This window comes from Amphiprion ocellaris, chromosome 19 (genome assembly GCF_022539595.1).
Source record: "Amphiprion ocellaris isolate individual 3 ecotype Okinawa chromosome 19, ASM2253959v1, whole genome shotgun sequence".
NCBI classification, from domain to species: domain Eukaryota; kingdom Metazoa; phylum Chordata; class Actinopteri; family Pomacentridae; genus Amphiprion; species Amphiprion ocellaris.
Genome location: NC_072784.1, coordinates 5,470,323 through 5,493,046, shown reverse-complemented (window position 1 = coordinate 5,493,046; position 22,724 = coordinate 5,470,323). Strand labels below are relative to the sequence as shown.

The following is a 22,724-nucleotide window of genomic DNA, read 5'->3' as shown; positions in this document are numbered from 1 at the left end:
TCAGACTCAATGTTTCAGATGCCTTCCTGCTCATTCCCTGATACCACGGATTGTGCCATTCAGTATGTACACATTTCGATTCCAAATCTCTATCTAAAGTAATTCAATAGGTTTACAAAACAGAGCAAGCACTATCACATCTGTCTGTTTTCATTACTTTAACTGCACACAGGATGACCTAATCAACTGGATCTATAACTAGCCTTATGGATATTGATCACATATGCCAATAGGGTGGGTTTGAAGCGCAAGTCAGATAACTGCTAATATGCCAGTTCACACTTTTCAAACCTGTATTTATTATATCTGACAATCACATTAAAGCTATTTTCTTTCTGGAACTGCAATAATCTCACTGTAGCTCACACCACGGCCAAAAGCTGATCCCAGCGATACCATTCATCTCAGTAAGTGACTGCATATCTGTGTGTACAGTTCAACATAGTTTCAGTCTTTCATTACTTCAATAATTACATCTTCAGAGTATAAAGAAAAACAGAGAAACTAATACAAGAGCAAACTCAGCAGTGGGACTATTCTTGGTTAATGGATTCTCAGTGCTGTAGGAAATCACTGGAGGCTGGTTGTAAACACACAAAAACACACAGCGTTTGGCCTTGAGTTTCCCCAGTATTTAATGTTATGTGTAGACACTTACTGGTGTGTATTTACTACCCATCCAGCGAGTCTTTGGTGCTACTGCTGATGGAGAATCCAAATTTCAGAGTAAAGCCTGGGGCTTGTTTTCTACTGGACAGTCAGACAAGATCAAGAGACGGGTGGGAGGAGAGAGAGAGATGCAGTCCACAGCACTCAGTAAATCTGGGTTGCAGTGGCCAACGGCTGGAGAGAGGGATGCAGGAAAGGATGATGCATCGAGGATAGAAGATGTACAGAGAGATAGGGGCGTTAGCTGGGACAAGCATGACATTAAAGCAAAATAAAGGAAAGTAAACGCCTAGGGAAACGGAGCGACTGCACAAATGCAGTCGAAAAAATGAGAAAAACAGGAGTCAGACATGGAGGAAAGGTTGAAAGGGTTTCCAGTGGTGCTCATCTCCCACACAGAAGGTACATATGACCCAGTTTTTTCCCCTATTACACACACACACACACACACACACACACACACACACACACACACAGACAAAGACACACACACAGGCTTCATGTATGCACACTGCACAGATATGACAGGATGCATAAACAGAGCACGTGGGGAAATATCCCTCACTGCTAGCAGATGACACAGATGGGGAAACGCATGGCTCTAACAAAGCCAGACAAACAGGAGCCTTCATCCTCTGCGTGTTCATACTCCTCCCTCTACCTAACAGCAGGGGGACCATTAATATCGATCAAACCAAAGCAGCCGTTCATATGAGACTCCACAAATGTAGCTGTGATGTACAAAGTCAAACAGAGGCAGATCTGAGGCATGGAGGCGCAGGGATTGGAGTGAAACACAGAGACAGTTAGGAAAGAGAAAGTGAAGGTTCAAAGAGAGGAAAGAGAGAAGTGGAGGGAGGAAAACACTGCTGATGAGGAGCTGGGGAGTTGTTCACCTTCATACCATGAGGACTTTAATCCAACAACTGATTTGTTGTTGGAAAATATTACATGGACAATTCAGGGTAGGGGGAAGGAAGAAAGGGATACAAAAAAAAACAAAGTACCAAATATTAAGTGGTTGTAATTTCACAGTCTTAATAAAAGTCTCTGTTTTGATTTTCTATGTTTTAATTTTTAATTTTTTTTTCAACTTTCGTTAAGTTTTTCAAAGACATAAAAAGAAAAGCAATTTATTCCTGGAACAAAAGCCAGAGGAAATTTAGCTGGCGTCTAACAACCCTGGGGGAACGTGGTGGAGAGGGGGGGAGACGTGGTCACATGATGGCTTGTTGCTACGCAGCACAAGGCAAGGAGATCTTCATAACGCCAACCAGGGACCGAGGAAAAGAATAGAAGGGAAAGAAAGACGGCTCATTAAAGAAGTCACTCAAGTTCACTGTTCGACGGGGGAGAGGCAACAAATGATTTGATGGTGACATAACTTGCAATACCAAACAAACCGTCTGCAATCAGAAAAGGGAAATATCTTTACATCATTTTAATATATGTGTGTGTGTGTGCATGCATATATATGTATAACATGCACTATCAGTCAAAAGTTTGGACACACCTTCTCTTTCAATGGTTTTTATTTAATTATTTTATACGTTGTAGATTAATACTGAAGACATCAAAACTATAAAACAATACATGTGGAATTATGTTGTAAACAAAAAAGTGTTAATCTTCAGTTTAAACCTACAAAGAAGAAAATAATACAAACAACTAAAAAGCATTGAATGAGAAGGTGTCTCCAAACTTCTGACTGCTAGTGTATGTGTAAAATATTGCATGTAAGACCAGATGTATTTGTGTAGATATGAATACTACTCCCCCCATCTACAAATGGAATTCTATGGTTCGATCCTGTCAGGGAACATCCCACACCCCAATCTAACTTTACTTGTTTGTTTTTTTGAAAAACATGTCTTCCAGGTTGCTTTAAAGTATTATTCATTCAGAACTGACAGAACTACATTTTGCTCAAGTTGCTAAAATAAATGAACATATTTTTTAAATGATCAAACTATCTTTAGAGGTAGCCATTATAAAAATTATTAAGTACAAAGACCAACAGTATGTGATTGGAAAAAACATCAATTGGTTCTCTTTGTACTTGCGGGTGGAGTCGCTCTAAGAGGAGTAAATCATAAACAAAAACCGGCAATGTAACACACACACAACCAAACCAAATGACAGGGTCTTACAAAAGAACACAATGTAAAAGGGCACTGAAAAGGAAAGAACAAACATATGCGTTAGTTGTGCTGTGAACTGGCAACATACACACAAATGCGTGATGCTGATATTGCAACATCTGGGAGATGTTTTCGTAACATAAATACACGTGAGAGAAAACAAAAGTTTTACAGTGCAATTATTAAAAGAGTATACCATAACACTAGAGCTGGATCCTTTGTCTCTCTTAACCCTCCTGTTGTCCTCATTTACGGGCACCAAAAAATATTGTTTCCTTGTCTGAAAAAAAATCCAAAAATTCAGCAAAAAAATTTCCACAAATTTCGGAAAATTTGCAAAACCTTCAGGAAGAAAATTCCAACAATTCCTTAAAAGTTTCCCTTAAAAGTTTTATTTTTAAAAAAAAAAAAACCCAAATTTGGCAAGAAAATTCTTGTAAATATTTTTCAAAAAAATGAGTAAAAATCTTCCAAAAAAAAATCCTAAAAATATCTAAAGTGATTACATATATATCAGTAAAACTTTTTGTTTAAGAACATTCACATAAAAATCAACTAAAATCCAGCAAAATTCACTGGATTTTGGTTGATTTTTTGTGAATGTTTGTAGAAACATTTTTAACATTTCTTTTTTTCCACCAAAAAATGTTCAAAGATTTCCCAAAAATGTTGAAAATGTGGACATCAAAAGTTTCACAGTGAAAATATATATTTTCTTCCACATATTCAAACTTTAAACCGGGTCAATTTTGACCCGCAGGACGACACGAGGGTTAAACTAAGAACTGATTCACTATGACTGACTCTGCAAACTTATTTCAAAATGGAACTCTTATAAAGGAGTCTTCAATGCATGCTTGAGGGCTGCATACTTAATACTTTACTAAAAGGCTGAAGCTAAAGCAACATGTCCTTGACCAGAGAAGTAAAGCTGAGTTACCGTGCCAGGGAGCCTCTGAGCCGGTTGTGCAACAGTTGTGTTGCATTGTACACTAGAGCACATAAACACACTGTTTGACCCCGTGTTTACATTTTAAGTTCTTGTATTTATGGTTTTGGAATTATAACTGGACAATCACTGTTTGAGGGGGAGGGGATTAGATGAGCAGGGAGTGCTGGTAGTTTAAACCATTTCTTGATCATCTGTACTGCTTATGATTTATTTTGGTTTAAAAGTTTAAGCAATTATTTGAATAGTGTCTGCACAAGCACTAAGGCACGACATCAGGCATAATTCAGTACAATACACAGAATGGGGTGTGCACAGGATATAGACAGACAGAGTGTATTGATGGCAATTTCGATGTCTAAATCTCTTTAAGTAAACCCAACAGCAATGTCCATGAGGTCACACGGACAGCAGTAAAAGACAAGGACAGAAGCTAAAATGGTCATGGGTAGGGCCTGAGGCAGGACACTGTCCTCACTCTGCTCCATTATATCTCCACTCCACTGCACCGAGCATTGTGTTAAATGTCAAAATCACTGCCAGGCCTGATACACAACAGCCAAGAGAAAAGTCAAACAGGCACCATGACCCTTTCTTTTGCCTTCTTCCATCCCCATTCCCTCGGCTCTCTGGGATCCCAAACATCCCTGACAGGACTTCAAAGCCCCTCAAAGACTCTATCAAGCATGAATAAATTTAGCGCCCTCCAGAAGCCCGTGTTCTAAAAAGTGTTTTCCTCGTGTAAGAGCAGCCCTGACGGCGGTGACAGTGGAGGACAAGAAGGATCAAAAAGAGCAGGAGTTCCATTACTCTAACAGGAAAGGAAAGACAATGCCCTTTACTGAAAGCAGAGTTAAGTGGGGATGTAACACCTACACTATAAGCTTCTCCAGGTTCTCTTGGGGGAAGCAGCAGCACTTAGCATGACAGACTCTACAGGCCGACCCAGGTGCCTCGGCTTCCACTGACCTTTGGTTTGCACATAATTGGTTAAGTGAAGCGTAATGGTTTATTTAGTTACAGAAGAGGGGTGTTTATGAACAGAAGACGTGGCTTTGTTAAGTGCACTCTGCTGTGATTATATTTTCATGTTTGTGCTTTCTGCCCTCCAGTGAACTGCACCTGAACCACAGCACTTGAGGGAAACACACACAAAATGTTTCTTATCATTAATTATTGCATCCATATTCCACTCACACCCCACTGTGATTTAACATCTGACCCACTGACCTTTCACTAAACCCTGCTCCCCAAACTAGGGTTGCTACTAATCTCAGAAGAATAACAATGCAACAATATTATACATTATACAGAGTCAGCCAAAATAATGTTTACACACATCAGGAAAAGAAAAACTTGCATAAATATTTCAATACCAAATTTATTCAGACATCACAAGATTAATAAAAGTTATCTTTGGCCTCTACAATTACAAGAGGTGCTCAAAGTGGTGGCCACTGGCTTCCAGACATTTCTGTTGTGTTGTAGACGTCACTTGTTGATGCTACATTCATGAGAGTAATGCCATCTGTTGGGAAAACATCGTACAACAGGACACAATGTTATCGTAATTTGATCAAACTTTGAAAGAGGAATCTATATGTATAGAAGTGCTTATACAAATTAAATATTCATGCAAGTTTTTCTTTTCCTGATGTGTGTATGCATTATTTTAGCTGATTGTATTTATTTTATTACTCACCAAGAAACAGGAGAGTTATGTGACGATTAGCATACGTTTGTCCGTCTGTCTGTCTGTCTGTCTGTCTGTAAGCAACATTACTCAAAAACGGACGAATGGATTTGGATGAAATTTTCAGGGAAGGTCAGAAATGACACAAGGACCAAGTGATTAGATTGTGGCAGTGATGTGGCTTATAGTCTGGATGCACATATTTATTAAAGATTTCTGTATCATTGCAAGATAGCAGCACAGTGTCCCTGTAACTATGACAACAAGCGAACATTACGTCAGCTGCCTGCTGACGATCACATGATTGCGATTCTACTACAAATCCACCACTGTGGGCTTAGAACTTATCTGTCGGAAATGATATAAGGAACAGTTGATTAAATTGTGGGGGTGTTTCTGAGTCCCATCGATCCCCGCCGCCTGCTACATATTTAGATCATGCGATTTGGTATCTGTACATAATGTACACATGTATAACACACGCCTGTGATCAGCACAAGCTCATTTTGTTTGTGGGTACATCTATATTGAATGGCCACATTCTACGGTGCCGTGATTTCTGCCACAAATTTTTTCAAGATTTCAGCCGTCGGAAATGATACAGTGACTGAGCAGCCTTGGCAGAGTACTGCGCTCTCTGAGTGCTTTTTTTTGTCATATAATGCAACTAAAAATAGTGCCGGATTTATGACAAAAAAAAAAAGAAAAAGGTGAAATTATTGTCAAAGTTATTTTAAAACAATTGATCCTTCACTGACAATAGTAAACATAACTAGGCTATTCAACTCTTTTGCTGGCTCAAATGAAATATGAAAACAAGTCACAAAATAAGATGTGTTTCTGAACTCTTATTAAACATCAGCATTATATGGCCATGCACAAAGGCCTCAGTAGCTGGAGGAATACAAATCTTGATGGAGCTACTCTGTCTAGATACTGTTACTGTGACTGGTTAATTGCTGTCTGGGGAGGGTTTCAGCAGCTCAGCGGTCAGTTAGACAAAACACATGCACACTACCTTGACTTACATTGATTGCTTGGAGATTTACCCAAACCCTCAACATAATTACTATTTGTTTAACTGTAATCTTTCCCTAACCATAACCTAATCTAACCTTTACCACAGTCTTCAACCACAATTTGTGCCTAAATTTATTGTCCCCATATGGAAGTCAAGTCCCCACAGTGCGATTGTATAAACAGTGTGAGCAACAAACACACATACACATACACTGAGACATTTGTATGGCTATCTAATGCTAACACAACATGTCCTCTAGCCAGAAGTGGAACCAAAGAGTGGCCACCTAAACAACTATTCGTGAAGCCTGGTAATAGGCTTCACTTCAAGCCTATTATGAGGCTTCGTGCAGTTCAACTTGTAATGTCAACAGCTTGAAAAGCATAATTAAAACAACCATTCCAGATTTTTTTTAATTAATTGAAGTTATTTTATATGTGTCCTCATGGTGTATTTCTACATGATTGTCATACCTGCATAAGCAAATGTAATGGACAAATAAAAAAGGTTGATTATTTGGCGAATCGTGATTTAGCATGCAGAAAAAAAATTAACGAGGTATCAGTTTCTGTGCCACCCCCATTACAACTATATGCCTGAACCTAAATTTAATTCTAACTCAAGTTTGAACACTCAAACACAGCAAAAGATGTGACAGAGAGGGAGGTCCGGCCAAAATGTCCTCAGTTTCCCAAAATGTTTTCCATCGCAAGGTCCTCACCAAGGCATCCTTACAAGCACAATAACGCATGGGCACACATAAATAAATAAAAACTCATTCAATATTTTCCTCACCTCTTTCAGTCTGGATGTGCAGAAAAACACAGAACAAATAAATAGGAGGATGAAATAATAAATGAAGGATAAACAAAAGAAAGGAGTGAGTGGAGAGAGCTACAAAGCTAGTATGCGTGTCTTGCATGCTCACGTAACCTTAGTGAGTCGGTCCCTAATGGAAGAGCAGACACAGATAGCACCCCAGGGCCCTGTGCTCCATCTCAGCCTCTCCTTTCACCTCTTGCACAACGTCCTTCTTTTCCTCTTCCGTCGCTTTCATCATCTTAATCACTCATTCCCTTGTTCTTCTCTTTGCTCTGACTGTGACTTTGCTTTCTCATGTTGTTGTTTTAGCAGCCGAGAAGAGAATTTTTTAAGGGAAATGTTTGAAAGTGTCTAGAAATAATCCCTGCACTACACCCCCAGTGCATTTGGTACACACGCCAGGATTTTCAGAATGTTTCCTCTTGGGTTGAGCACCACTGTAGAAGTGTAGGAGGTATTAAAAAGGCTGAGACTCCAGCATTATTTCCATCTGTCTGCCTGGGCTCAGGTGGGCCATAGCGAGAGTCTCTTCTGTAATAGAAGCCGGTTTAATCCCTAATCAGCAGGGGAGAATAAAGTCACTCTGAGAGACTCAGCACGACATCCACTATAGCTGCTGCCTAAGAGGAAACTCCTGGTGGTTGAATGTCAGCTCAAATTTTCACATTGTTGACAGCAGAGTCATTAAAACAATCAATTATAAGCACAAAGGACAGCTCATGCAATCCATTTAAAAATGTGAAAACGTAATTTCCTTATTGTTTCACTTGATACCCGCTGCGTTTCACCATATAATTTAAATCAAAATGAAAGCAACTATAGCTGACAGCGACTCAGGGGCTCTTACACAAGAAAACTTCCTCAGTCATCCAACTTCAGGAAAACATCCCTCAGCATCAGTGAATCACACACCGGAAAAATCCATTTAAAACTTGTGGCTCTGTCTGAGTCATCTTTGCCTCATGTAATCATTGACTGATTACTTCTGACGGTGAATCAGTCTACCTGCAACTCCGCCACAAATGTCACCATGATGAGTCACTGATGGAGCCAGATTATTCTGTTTACATCAAAGTCAACAAAACTACAATCAGAGTCAAATATACAGCCGTAAATCACTATAAATAACAGTCTCAAGGTTCTGTGTTTGTTAAACATCCGTATATTGCATAATTTATTGCTTGGGTATGTACCTACTAAGGGTCTACAGACATGCTACAGCTGCTCTGTCAGGCCTGTTTGGACACAGCAGTGATTAGCGGTAACTAATACAGTTAGCGTTCTAACATGCTCACAGTAACATACTGATGTTGAGCAGATCTTCTTTGTCTTTTTAGTTTTGCAACCTAGCTTGCTTATAACATTGAAAAATAATGCACATCAGGGAGTTAGAGGCACACTTTATTATCTAATTTATTGATATTTACCAGCTAGTTTTGGCTGACAACTGACACTAATATATTCCCATGTTTTTTCCACCGAACTGCAGAGAACATCAAGTCTCTCCTGTAGAGGAATTAACATAACATTACTCCTACATTTATAATGCTGGCTCACTGGCAGGTGCAGACACAAAGTGCACTGTGTACATTAACTGGGCAAAATAATGCAATTACTTCAACTTACATATAAAACAGGGCATGTTTATTTTCAGGGGCTGCACAGTGGTAGGTGGTTAGCACCGTCGCCTCACAGCTAGAAGATCACCGGTTCACGTCCCGGCCTGGGCCTGGGATCTTTCTGCATGTTCTCCCTGTGCATGCATGGGTTTTCTCCAGCTTCCTCCCACAGTCCAAAAATATGCTGAGGCTAATTGGTGATTCTAAATTGTCCATAGGTGTGAATGTAAGTGTGATTGTTTGTCTCTATGTGTAGCCCTGTGATAGACTGGTGAGCTGTACAGCCGTCGCCCTACATCAGCTGGGATAGGCTCCAGCCCCCTACGACCCTAATAAGGATTAAGCAGTGGATAGATAATGGATGGATGGATGTATTCATTTTCATGTCACATTTTTAAACAGAACCAAACTTTTAGCCCGACAGGCATCATCTGACTATCACTGATGATAATGCTGATATTTTGCATCCCATCCTTTGCAGGTGTTTAGTCAGGAATAGTTTTGGACAAGGTGAAATTATGCTATCAATTTTACACATGAATGCCCAGCCATGGAAGTATTACTTCTGCATATGTGAAAAAGATGCACAAAGCCTTCTGTGGCTCCAGACTGAGCTGTCTCCAATCTGATAAATAGACTTCACTTGAGTCAGCGCTGTTTGGAGCTGAAATGGAAACCACTGCACTGGAAAATTGGAGACCTTGACCTTCTTGTGATGACTTAAGTCATCCTCTGATGACGATGATTGTCTGCACTAAATTTCATGTTCAAACATGCTGCCGCTGTGGCTAATGAGTATTCACACATGTAAAGACTAACTTGAAACAGGTATAGATAATCTCAAATGGTTCAAGATAAAATGAATTTGGTTGCGTATCACTGAAACAGAATGAAAAGACACAACAGCAGAATAAACCCAGCATCTATTAAAAGTTATATTATGCACACACTGCCTCACACATCAGTCACACTCACACTTGTAATGTATATTGAATGCATTGCACATACAGACAAAAAGTAGAACAAGATGAGAGATTGGAAGACTGAGGGGTAAAAAACAGAAGTAACAGAAAGCCAGTCCTACCACTTCCTACTTCACAGAAAACAAGTAACCATCGGTGTACCTTTTAGTGCGTCGGAACATGTTGCTCGCTGGGTTTCTAGGTGTAGCTCAGAGCAACAGCAGACAGAAGCAGCAGTAGCAGGTCGGTGAGGGAGAGCAGTCAGAAAGCAGCAGGTCTCTGGTAAAATGTCATCGCAATGCAACGCACACTTTAGCTCCCACAACCTTTAGATGTGCTTTGGGTTCTATGTGTCCCAGGACCAAAGGAGAAAGATAAAGAGAGGGGAGAGAGAGTGCAACAGAGAGGAGGGATGGAGGGATGGAGGGAGGAAGGGCGGGTCTGTCTTTTAGAAAAAGAACAACAAAAGGCGACAGGGAATTGTGGGTCATTGCAATTTGGGACTTCTGCTTTGTGTTTTCCCTCTCAGCATTGAAAGAACCTGATGTGGCGCTGAAAGCTTTTATACTGCAGGCTATTTACACCATGAATGAAAGACAGGAAGAGTAAAGGGAGGTTAATTTATCTCAGAAGTGAGTGAAGAAATGACTAAGGGACAAGGTCATGTGGACTGTTACATAAGCGTAAAAAAACATTTTGAGTAGAACCGGTGCTTAGCTAACGATGATGTATGCCACACAGGCACGCACACACAAACTGTGAATGACTGAGTTTACCCATGAATGGATGCAGTAGGCAGATTGGATGTGAAGCCAACTCCACAGAGCTCATCTATAATGGATGGTGGACTGATAGTGTCCTACAGAGGGAGACGGGGATGTGATGTGAAGGAGACAGCGACATACTGAATCTAAATGGAGACTGTCTCAAGAGAGAAGGGCATGACGGTGAAATTGGGAGGTTGTGGGGAAAAAGGAACGACAGCGGTGAGATGGAGAGGAGCAGGCAGGCTGGACACAAACAGAGTTGGTCTACGGCTTCATTTCATGTTTGATTACCCGTGATGACTTGGGAAGAGGGGGGCCAGTGTAGAGGAGGTGATAGGACAGGGAGATGGAAATGGGTGCAAGAGAGGAGGTCGTGGGCTGTGACCACAAACAGAGACTCACACAGGGATTTATTCTCATTTAGTGCAGCAAAGACATCATAATGAAACAACTCTTATTGTTAATTGTAATATTGTATTGTATTGTATATTTTTGTAACATAGTTGACAGGTATCATAGTTGAAATTCTTGCTGTTTTCAGGCCTAAAATCAACACCTATAACCAAACACCACACGGCATTTTTACTGAAAGATTATTCTAAAATATTATATATACAATTGAGTAAAATTTAAATTGAAAGTTATTTCTAAAGATATTGTAGTAAACCTGTTGACATGCCATAAATCCACACTTGACACACAATATCTTATATTAAATAACTCAGAAAGCCTTGGAGTCTGGCCAGTCTTTTCTTCAGGAGGAAATTTGGAGCAGGTCATGTGATCTGGAATTAGCACACTTCCTTGAGAGGTGTTTGTTTGTTTGTTTGTTTTTGGTGCTGAGCCTAAGGATACTGTTTATCTACTTTTATTAGCCAAAACTGAGAGAGTGAAGTTGAGCTGTAGCATTAAAGCTGCAGGCCGTGAAACAAGAAGTGGAAAAGATGCACATCGTCATTGCATATTAAAGGTACAGTCCGCAATATCTATAGAAAGCTGTTGATATTTAGCTTTATGTTTTACACGTTTAACTAAAAGAGAACATTTCAGCCTTTATTCTTCAGTGTTAGGCGGCAGTTATTTATGAAGTGTAACAATTCAGAGAGTGTTTGAGACTACAGATAAAGAGAGACAGCAACATCAGAACCAAAGAAGTGCATTTTAAAATTATTGGTGAATAAATAATACAATAAACTGAAAAAAGCTGAAAAATTGATCCTAATTAACATGCTGGACACACTGGAGTAGTGTTGTATGGATCAGTTTGAGCCACTTTGCTTCCTGTTTACAGGCTGTGTACAAACAGCAGATTTTTTTTCCAGGGGAGACACAGAACATCCAGCAAGCAAACAGTGAAAAGACCTTCACTGAATTTGACATAAAGTGTACTAGATAAGAATCACTGACTGTACCTAAAGTACAAGTATTCCTTCTGCAGCTGCATCGTGTTGTCTTGGGTTTAGAATTAAATTTTTAACAACCAAAACAAGGTTTGAGTGCCAGAGGGAGATAAAAGAGAAGCGAGAAGAGATTAAGGAAAGAAGGATCGGTCGCTGAGGGGACCTGAAAGTCTGAGGGGGAACACGAATGGATTAATAACTGAGCGACGGGGAGAGAAGAGTGGAGATAAAGAATGAGAAAGTGAGCAACTGGAGAAAAAAAAGCAGAATGGCTTTCAGCACCATGGACAGCGTCCAGAGCTCCCAGCCGGCTTTAATCAGACTCCGACACACTCCAGCAGCACTCCAGGAGGCCTCCTCCTCCTTCACACAAGGACTACACTCTCCACACCACGAGCACCGCTGAAGCCTCCTCACAGCTCCCAGACAGAACGCACAAATCATGCTGATGACTCCAGAAAGCCCCGCAAGCCTGATGTAAGCTCAGGAGAAGAGGCCTCGCTGATGAGCGAACAGCCGGATGCACAGCAGCTGATTGTTTTTCTTCACGGAGAGTCCCAGGCTCTCCCCAGAGAGGAGAGAAAAGACAAAGGGAAGGGAGGGAGGAGGAAAGAAGAAGTGAAGGTAAACAAAGGTAACACTCACCTGCTGTTCTTTCGAGGCAGTGGCAAGTCCTTCTGGTAGAAACACAAAGAAGAAGAGAAAAAGAAGAGATCAGGGACAGAAAAAAAGCAAAGATATACTTTCACATGAAGAAGATATTACACTCTAAAATGTGAGCATTTTGAGATCATCCTTTCTCTTACCATTAATATAACCGGATGTTGTGATTTAACAAAAACACAGGAAACCTTCCAAGTCCATAGTAAGAGCACACATACTAAAAATATACATAAAAAGCTAGACATGGACTGCAATAAAAATTACACTTCAGGTGCTGCTGAGTTTGTGGAAGCTAAAGATTACAGTGCCAAAGAAAACCAAACACACAACATGCAGCTTGAATCAACTCTCTTTAAAGCACCTAAGCTTTAATGATGAAACATTTTAAATCTGCTTCTACTCTGATTAGGTGTGTGCTGCTCTTTCCAAAGGCAGCTGAGGCTCATGGGTATTGTAGTGTTTAGACCAGTCTGCAAAACCAAAGATAAAAATGCAATTCCTCACAAATATAGCTGAATTAATTTACATCAACGGCCTTAACGTGAACTGAAAGGGCTGTTACATTCTTTAGATATATATAATATTAGAGTTTAAATTTAAAAATCCAGTAGGAACACAGAATGGAAATCAACCTCATTTTATGGGCTAGGACTGTTCCTCACAGTCTCATTCTAATGCCAATCAGGTAGCAATTTCCTCATGAATATTAATGACCTTTCCCCGGCCACCCTGAAAAAAGAAAATTGGCTAACAGGCCCGCAATGCCTTGTTAGGAGGGTTGACTCATGATTGCATTATAATTGCTGCTCAGAAGTCAGGTTTAACACGACTTGCTCCACTGTGATCACAGGGCTTTTTGAAGGCCTCCTTGGGGTCTGAGGTCCTGGAGAATTTCTAAAAATAAAAAGCTACAGTGGTGCAATAATACGACAGTGGCGCATTTGTGTGTTTGTATCTGTTTGTTTTCAAAGCAGTCGGTCTGCTAATTCCTAACCACCCTCCACACTGATGTCCTGCGTCCAGATGGAGCGGGAACACTGTCCTGAAAACAGCAGCAGACACTCACTGCACCAAATAAAAACAGCGAGAGCAGAGCCAGATCTCATGCCAGCACAGCCTGGCTCTGTACAAACCCTGCACACTGAGATAGAGCCGGACAGGGAGGGTGTAAACAAGAGCTGAGTGGAGGGTGAGAGGTGGGTGGTTGGTTGGGGGAGGATTATGCATTCGTGCCTGCAGCCTTATCCTTGAGCCCCAGTATTCTGGCCTTCAGCTCCATGCATGTGTGTGCGTGTGTGTGTGTGTGTGTGTGTGTGTGTGTGTGTGTGTGTGTGTGTGTGTGTGTGTGTGTGTGTGCATCATACGGTCAGTGCTGCTCGAGCCTCAGATGGGAGCCGGTAAATAGCAACAGATGCAATTAATGCGTTAGCCGCTTCACACCTTCCCCTGTCACACGCAGGGTAATGTTGTTAAGGTGCTGTTAGCATCGCGTTGACCTCCTGCTAACCTCAGTCAATGCAATTATTAGTTTAACCTTCAGATAAAGATCGTTTCTGTGTGTGTGCAGACCCGCTGCTACTGATATCTGCTGAAGCGCCAGGTATTTTCTATACAGCCTGAAAGCTCGGTAACACAAGGACAAACCTCCAACAAAGCAGAGTGTATTTATGTTGTCAGTCACCATCCGCAAGGTTAAGCCTGTGACACAGATAACTGGTACCGAAGAGAGCGGCAAACGCTCACCTGATGAGCAAAACTGAAAATAATAACCTTGTTTTCTCTTAAGCGAGACAGACTGCATGGCTGTTTGGTCCCGAGGGTTTACATAGCAACAGAGACAAATCCCTCTTTACAAGGACGACTGAATAGTCAAAGCATTGATCGCTCCTCACTTTGTCCTCCATCGATCTGGCTAATTGACCCTGAGTTGTCAGAGCTGAGGAGAAGATGACTTACAAGAGCAAGAGGCATCAAGAAAGGCCTCCCAGTGATGAGGAGGGGTTAACTGCATTAACAAGCCCTGACCACACATGACATGTAGAGCTGCTACAGCGCCGCTATTCAATCCAGCGTAAACTAAACCATATTAACAGTCTGTCTAGTGCTCACTGTATGTTTCTGCCGTGGCAAGACTGCAGCCAGGATTTGATAAATACTGAGCTCACAAGTCTAGTTTACATGTTCTTAGAGCAAAAAAAGTCTCATCAGAAAACAACAAAATAATTTTTTAACAGTTAAAGTGTCAGTAAAAGGATAAATACAGTCACCATAGTGTCACCTATTGGTTTACATGAAATGTCAAATTTGATAGTTTAAAGCAGTTTAAATAAAAGCTGTCACCATCAATAACTCAAGGACTCTTCACACATATCAGTCTGTCAATCACAAGACAGCCCCGCCCCAAAATATACACTGTTCCATCATCTGTTGTACTTTAAGTGGGACCATAATTTAGAAAATGAGCATTATGCTTTATTAAAGGACAACTGAGGAGTTAGAGGCAGAGTGGTTTAACCCACAAAAAATCCAAAATAAGTTTGAGATAATTTTTGTGATATTTTATGGTCTAGATTTGGCAATGTGGTCTAACCCATAAATATAGCGTTACAGTGGCGCTTCGAATGTTAGATCATTCTTGAAAACACAAAATTTTGAGCCTATTTTTCCTAAAAAAAAAAAAAAAAACAGAAAGTGGGTTCGACCACTCTGCTTCCAAACCCTTCAATTAAGCCTCATCAGTACACGTGGTAAAACCTACTTAATCTGCACACTTGTAGTAGTATTTCATCTGTTTCACATTTCTGTACCTGTCCATACACTCTCAATGTATATTTTCCTAAAACGTGTCATCTATTGATACAAATATGAAAGAAACAATGAAATTACTATTGATGACGACTGATGTGTTTTGCTTACAATATTAGTGTAAGAACTCCTGAATTGAAATGAAACACAATGCAACTGAAGCAGTCAACACAAGAGCAACACAACACAAACATATATAAATAAAAGATGCACAGTCCGGCTGGGGTCTGCATGGACCCCAAATGATTTTTTTATATATACACCACAAACCTGGTTGGAATCAAATAAGCTTTGGTGTATTTGATGACAACTTTGTGGGTGACAACTACCTAAAGGGACTGAAAAATCCAAATTACAAATAAAGAAATCTGACAAGTTATATACCCCTGGGGTCCACATGAATCCCAGGTGTACTGATGAGGGTTAAACTAGCTATTGAGACTGTAAACACATCAGGAAAATACTGACTGAGGCAATAAATGAAGTGAGAAGTAGGGTCATTTTCTCATTACATTCTATACAATCAGAACCAAAGGAGTCGCCCCCTGCTGGCTATTAGTGACAATGCAATGCAAAAACAGCACTTTGTTCTCTTTGCTTTTGCTATTTCCATCTTTTATGTACAGTCTATATGTCCAACACTTAAAATTTATTCATTCAGAATGAATTCTTTTGACTTTGGTGATCGCCCTCAGAAACCACAATGAGGTTAATGTTTAAAGTTTTATTATTTATCATTTGGTACTAACATTAATGTTTTCCATGGGATCACTTTTTATCTCTCTAAACCATCATCAGAAGAAAAACTGAAACTTACTTAGGTTTATAAATGGCTGCATAGCTAATGGCATTGTCATCTGTATCAGCTGTACTTTGTGTTGGCATGTGAAGTGGTTTTTAATTGTTTATGCTGTTTATCTAGATAGAAAAGACTGCCAATGTTATATTGTTTTGTTTTTTGCACCTAACAAAAGACTACAATTTACCAACAATAGCAAAGAAAGATACACAGATGTGCTAAAACTGAAAGAAAATGGAGACAAGACTGTCTAAATATTCTGTTTGCTTAATTAGATGTATTTTGCACATTTAATTGCATGTTTACTTGGACGACTGAGCTAAAACTGACACTTAGCTTCATTAAGATCATAATACTGAGTCTTTGTTGTAGCTCTGTTGTTTAACTGTGTCTACATTGTGGAGGCTGCAGTTTGTGTTGTTGTTGAACTGCATTTCGTTGCACTGAAATTTATTTCTATTACTTGACCACTCCATTTCACTCAGAAAATATCACAGTTTCCCAGAGCAACATTTTCAAATATCAGTCCAAAACTGCTAAAATAATCAGATAATAGTGATCTACAGGGCAGCTGTGGCTCAAGAGGTGGTTCGATAATTACAAGGTTGCCGGGTCGATCCCCGCCTCCACATGCCAATGTCCTCGGGCCAAACATCGAACCCTGTGTTACTCCTGATGCTCAGACCGGCTTCTTGCATAGTGATGTGCTACCTGAGATAAACTGGAACCAGCAAATGTTTGGCATTTTCATACAAGTAATCAGTTATTTAGCTGCAAGTTGTAAACAGATTAATCATTTAACCCTCCTGTTGTCCTCATTTACGGGCACCAAAAAATATTGTTTCCTTGTCTGAAAAAAATCCAAAAATTCAGCAAAAAAAATTCCCCAAATTTCTGAAAATTTGCAAAACCTTCAGGAAGAAAATTCCAATAATTCCTTTAAAAGTTTTATTTTTAAAAAAGTCCCCCAAATTTGGCAAGAAAATTCTTGTAAATATTTTTTAAAAAATGAGCAAAAATCTCCAAAAAAATTCTAAAAATATCCTAAGTTTTTATATATATATATATATATATATATATATATATATATATATATATATATATATATATATATATATATCAAATCAGTAAAACTTCTAATATTTTCTTTAAGAACATTCACATAAAAATTAACCAATTTTTGGCTGATTTTTTGTGAATGTTCTTAAGAAACATTTTTAACATTTCTTTTTTCCACCAAAAAATGTTCAAAGATTTCCCAAAAATGTTGAAAATGTGGACATCAGAAGTTTCACTGTAAGAATATATATTTTTTCCACATTTTCAAACTTTAAACTGGGTCAGTTTTGACCTGCAGGACAACATGAGGGTTAACTGATTAATCCTAAACCAAAGCTTAGAAACACTATCACTCTACAATGTACAGCTTGCACTGAATAGGCTCTCAGTAAAGAAGTGAGTGAAGAAATGACTAAGGGACAAGGTCATGTGGACTGTTACATAAGCTTAAAAAAACATTTTGAGTAGAACCAGTGCTTAGCTAACGATGATGTATGCCACACAGGCACGCACACACAAACTGTGAATGACTGAGTTTACCCATGAATGGATGCAGTAGGCAGATTGGATGTGAAGCCAACTCCACAGAGCTCATCTATAATGGATGGTGGACTGATAGTGTCCTACAGAGGGAGACGGGGATGTGATGTGAAGGAGACAGCGACATACTGAATCTAAATGGAGACTGTCTCAAGAGAGAAGGGCATGACGGTGAAATTGGGAGGTTGTGGGGAAAAAGGAACGACAGCGGTGAGATGGAGAGGAGCAGGCAGGCTGGACACAAACAGAGTTGGTCTACGGCTTCATTTCATGTTTGATTACCCGTGATGACTTGGGAAGAGGGGGGCCAGTGTAGAGGAGGTGATAGGACAGGGAGATGGAAATGGGTGCAAGAGAGGAGGTTGTGGGCTGTGACCACAAACAGAGACTCACACAGGGATTTATTCTCATTTAGTGCAGCAAAGACATCATAATGAAACAACTCTTATTGTTAATTGTAATATTGTATTGTATTGTATATTTTTGTAACATAGTTGACAGGTATCATAGTTGATATTTTTGCTGTTTTCAGGCCTAAAATCAACACCTATAACCAAACACCACATGGCATTTTTACTGAAAGATTATTCTAAAATATTATATATACAATTGAGTAAAATTTAAATTTAAAGTTATTTCTAAAGATATTGTAGTAAACCTGTTGACATGCCATAAATCCACACTTGACACACACTATCTTATATTAAATAACTCAGAAAGCCTTGGAGTCTGGCCAGACTTTTCTTCAGGAGGAAATTTGGAGCAGGTCATGTGATCTGGAATTAGCACACTTCCTTGAGAGGTGTTTGTTTGTTTGTTTGTTTTTGGTGCTGAGCCTAAGGATACTGTTTATCTACTTTTATTAGCCAAAACTGAGAGAGTGAAGTTGAGCTGTAGCATTAAAGCTGCAGGCCGTGAAACAAGAAGTGGAAAAGATGCACATCGTCATTGCATATTAAAGGTACAGTCCGCAATATCTATAGAAAGCTGTTGATATTTAGCTTTATGTTTTACACGTTTAACTAAAAGAGAACATTTCAGCCTTTATTCTTCAGTGTTAGGCGGCAGTTATTTATGAAGTGTAACAATTCAGAGAGTGTTTGAGACTACAGATAAAGAGAGACAGCAACATCAGAACCAAAGAAGTGCATTTTAAAATTATTGGTGAATAAATAATACAATAAACTGAAAAAAGCTGAAAAATTGATCCTAATTAACATGCTGGACACACTGGAGTAGTGTTGTATGGATCAGTTTGAGCCACTTTGCTTCCTGTTTACAGGCTGTGTACAAACAGCAGATTTTTTTTCCAGGGGAGACACAGAACATCCAGCAAGCAAACAGTGAAAAGACCTTCACTGAATTTGACATAAAGTGTACTAGATAAGAATCACTGACTGTACCTAAAGTACAAGTATTCCTTCTGCAGCTGCATCGTGTTGTCTTGGGTTTAGAATTAAATTTTTAACAACCAAAACAAGGTTTGAGTGCCAGAGGGAGATAAAAGAGAAGCGAGAAGAGATTAAGGAAAGAAGGATCGGTCGCTGAGGGGACCTGAAAGTCTGAGGGGGAACACGAATGGATTAATAACTGAGCGACGGGGAGAGAAGAGTGGAGATAAAGAATGAGAAAGTGAGCAACTGGAGAAAAAAAAGCAGAATGGCTTTCAGCACCATGGACAGCGTCCAGAGCTCCCAGCCGGCTTTAATCAGACTCCGACACACTCCAGCAGCACTCCAGGAGGCCTCCTCCTCCTTCACACAAGGACTACACTCTCCACACCACGAGCACCGCTGAAGCCTCCTCACAGCTCCCAGACAGAACGCACAAATCATGCTGATGACTCCAGAAAGCCCCGCAAGCCTGATGTAAGCTCAGGAGAAGAGGCCTCGCTGATGAGCGAACAGCCGGATGCACAGCAGCTGATTGTTTTTCTTCACGGAGAGTCCCAGGCTCTCCCCAGAGAGGAGAGAAAAGACAAAGGGAAGGGAGGGAGGAGGAAAGAAGAAGTGAAGGTAAACAAAGGTAACACTCACCTGCTGTTCTTTCGAGGCAGTGGCAAGTCCTTCTGGTAGAAACACAAAGAAGAAGAGAAAAAGAAGAGATCAGGGACAGAAAAAAAGCAAAGATATACTTTCACATGAAGAAGATATTACACTCTAAAATGTGAGCATTTTGAGATCATCCCTTCTCTTACCATTAATATAACCGGATGTTGTGATTTAACAAAAACACAGGAAACCTTCCAAGTCCATAGTAAGAGCACACATACTAAAAATATACATAAAAAGCTAGACATGGACTGCAATAAAAATTACACTTCAGGTGCTGCTGAGTTTGTGGAAGCTAAAGATTACAGTGCCAAAGAAAACCAAACACACAACATGCAGCTTGAATCAACTCTCTTTAAAGCACCTAAGCTTTAATGATGAAACATTTTAAATCTGCTTCTACTCTGATTAGGTGTGTGCTGCTCTTTCCAAAGGCAGCTGAGGCTCATGGGTATTGTAGTGTTTAGACCAGTCTGCAAAACCAAAGATAAAAATGCAATTCCTCACAAATATAGCTGAATTAATTTACATCAACGGCCTTAACGTGAACTGAAAGGGCTGTTACATTCTTTAGATATATATAATATTAGAGTTTAAATTTAAAAATCCAGTAGGAACACAGAATGGAAATCAACCTCATTTTATGGGCTAGGACTGTTCCTCACAGTCTCATTCTAATGCCAATCAGGTAGCAATTTCCTCATGAATATTAATGACCTTTCCCCGGCCACCCTGAAAAAAGAAAATTGGCTAACAGGCCCGCAATGCCTTGTTAGGAGGGTTGACTCATGATTGCATTATAATTGCTGCTCAGAAGTCAGGTTTAACACGACTTGCTCCACTGTGATCACAGGGCTTTTTGAAGGCCTCCTTGGGGTCTGAGGTCCTGGAGAATTTCTAAAAATAAAAAGCTACAGTGGTGCAATAATACGACAGTGGCGCATTTGTGTGTTTGTATCTGTTTGTTTTCAAAGCAGTCGGTCTGCTAATTCCTAACCACCCTCCACACTGATGTCCTGCGTCCAGATGGAGCGGGAACACTGTCCTGAAAACAGCAGCAGACACTCACTGCACCAAATAAAAACAGCGAGAGCAGAGCCAGATCTCATGCCAGCACAGCCTGGCTCTGTACAAACCCTGCACACTGAGATAGAGCCGGACAGGGAGGGTGTAAACAAGAGCTGAGTGGAGGGTGAGAGGTGGGTGGTTGGTTGGGGGAGGATTATGCATTCGTGCCTGCAGCCTTATCCTTGAGCCCCAGTATTCTGGCCTTCAGCTCCATGCATGTGTGTGTGTGTGTGTGTGTGTGTGTGTGCATCATACGGTCAGTGCTGCTCGAGCCTCAGATGGGAGCCGGTAAATAGCAACAGATGCAATTAATGCGTTAGCCGCTTCACACCTTCCCCTGTCACACGCAGGGTAATGTTGTTAAGGTGCTGTTAGCATCGCGTTGACCTCCTGCTAACCTCAGTCAATGCAATTATTAGTTTAACCTTCAGATAAAGATCGTTTCTGTGTGTGTGCAGACCCGCTGCTACTGATATCTGCTGAAGCGCCAGGTATTTTCTATACAGCCTGAAAGCTCGGTAACACAAGGACAAACCTCCAACAAAGCAGAGTGTATTTATGTTGTCAGTCACCATCCGCAAGGTTAAGCCTGTGACACAGATAACTGGTACCGAAGAGAGCGGCAAACGCTCACCTGATGAGCAAAACTGAAAATAATAACCTTGTTTTCTCTTAAGCGAGACAGACTGCATGGCTGTTTGGTCCCGAGGGTTTACATAGCAACAGAGACAAATCCCTCTTTACAAGGACGACTGAATAGTCAAAGCATTGATCGCTCCTCACTTTGTCCTCCATCGATCTGGCTAATTGACCCTGAGTTGTCAGAGCTGAGGAGAAGATGACTTACAAGAGCAAGAGGCATCAAGAAAGGCCTCCCAGTGATGAGGAGGGGTTAACTGCATTAACAAGCCCTGACCACACATGACATGTAGAGCTGCTACAGCGCCGCTATTCAATCCAGCGTAAACTAAACCATATTAACAGTCTGTCTAGTGCTCACTGTATGTTTCTGCCGTGGCAAGACTGCAGCCAGGATTTGATAAATACTGAGCTCACAAGTCTAGTTTACATGTTCTTAGAGCAAAAAAAGTCTCATCAGAAAACAACAAAATAATTTTTTAACAGTTAAAGTGTCAGTAAAAGGATAAATACAGTCACCATAGTGTCACCTATTGGTTTACATGAAATGTCAAATTTGATAGTTCAAAGCAGTTTCAATAAAAGCTGTCACCATCAATAACTCAAGGACTCTTCACACATATCAGTCTGTCAATCACAAGACAGCCCCGCCCCAAAATATACACTGTTCCATCATCTGTTGTACTTTAAGTGGGACCATAATTTAGAAAATGAGCATTATGCTTTATTAAAGGACAACTGAGGGGTTAGAGGCAGAGTGGTTTAACCCACAAAAAATCCAAAATAAGTTTGAGATAATTTTTGTGATATTTTATGGTCTAGATTTTAATGGCAATGTGGTCTAACCCATAAATATAGCGTTACAGTGGTGCTTCGAATGTTAGATCATTCTTGAAAACACAAAATTTTGAGCCTATTTTTCCTAAAAAAAAAAAACAGAAAGTGGGTTCGACTACTCTGCTTCCAAACCCTTCAATTAAGCCTCATCAGTACACGTGGTAAAACCTACTTAATCTGCACACTTGTAGTAGTATTTCATCTGTTTCACATTTCTGTA

At 40.2% G+C, this 22,724-nt stretch overlaps 1 protein-coding gene across 5 annotated transcripts in view; it reads right to left on the bottom strand.

Annotated features, from left to right (window-relative positions):
* LOC111566393 (microtubule-associated serine/threonine-protein kinase 1-like) overlaps positions 1 to 22,724 on the bottom strand; it is a 61,482-nt gene that overhangs the window by 31,672 nt on the left and 7,086 nt on the right. The window contains exon 2 of one of the 5 annotated variants that reach the window (XM_055005197.1): positions 19,946 to 19,977. In XM_055005197.1, coding sequence (XP_054861172.1) covers positions 19,946 to 19,977 — 32 coding nt within the window. Of the gene's footprint in view, positions 1 to 10,038; positions 10,220 to 12,688; positions 12,721 to 19,945; positions 19,978 to 22,724 lie in introns of those variants that run through there. The other 4 variants (XM_055005196.1, XM_055005199.1, XM_055005198.1 and 1 more) reach the window with 4 other exon arrangements.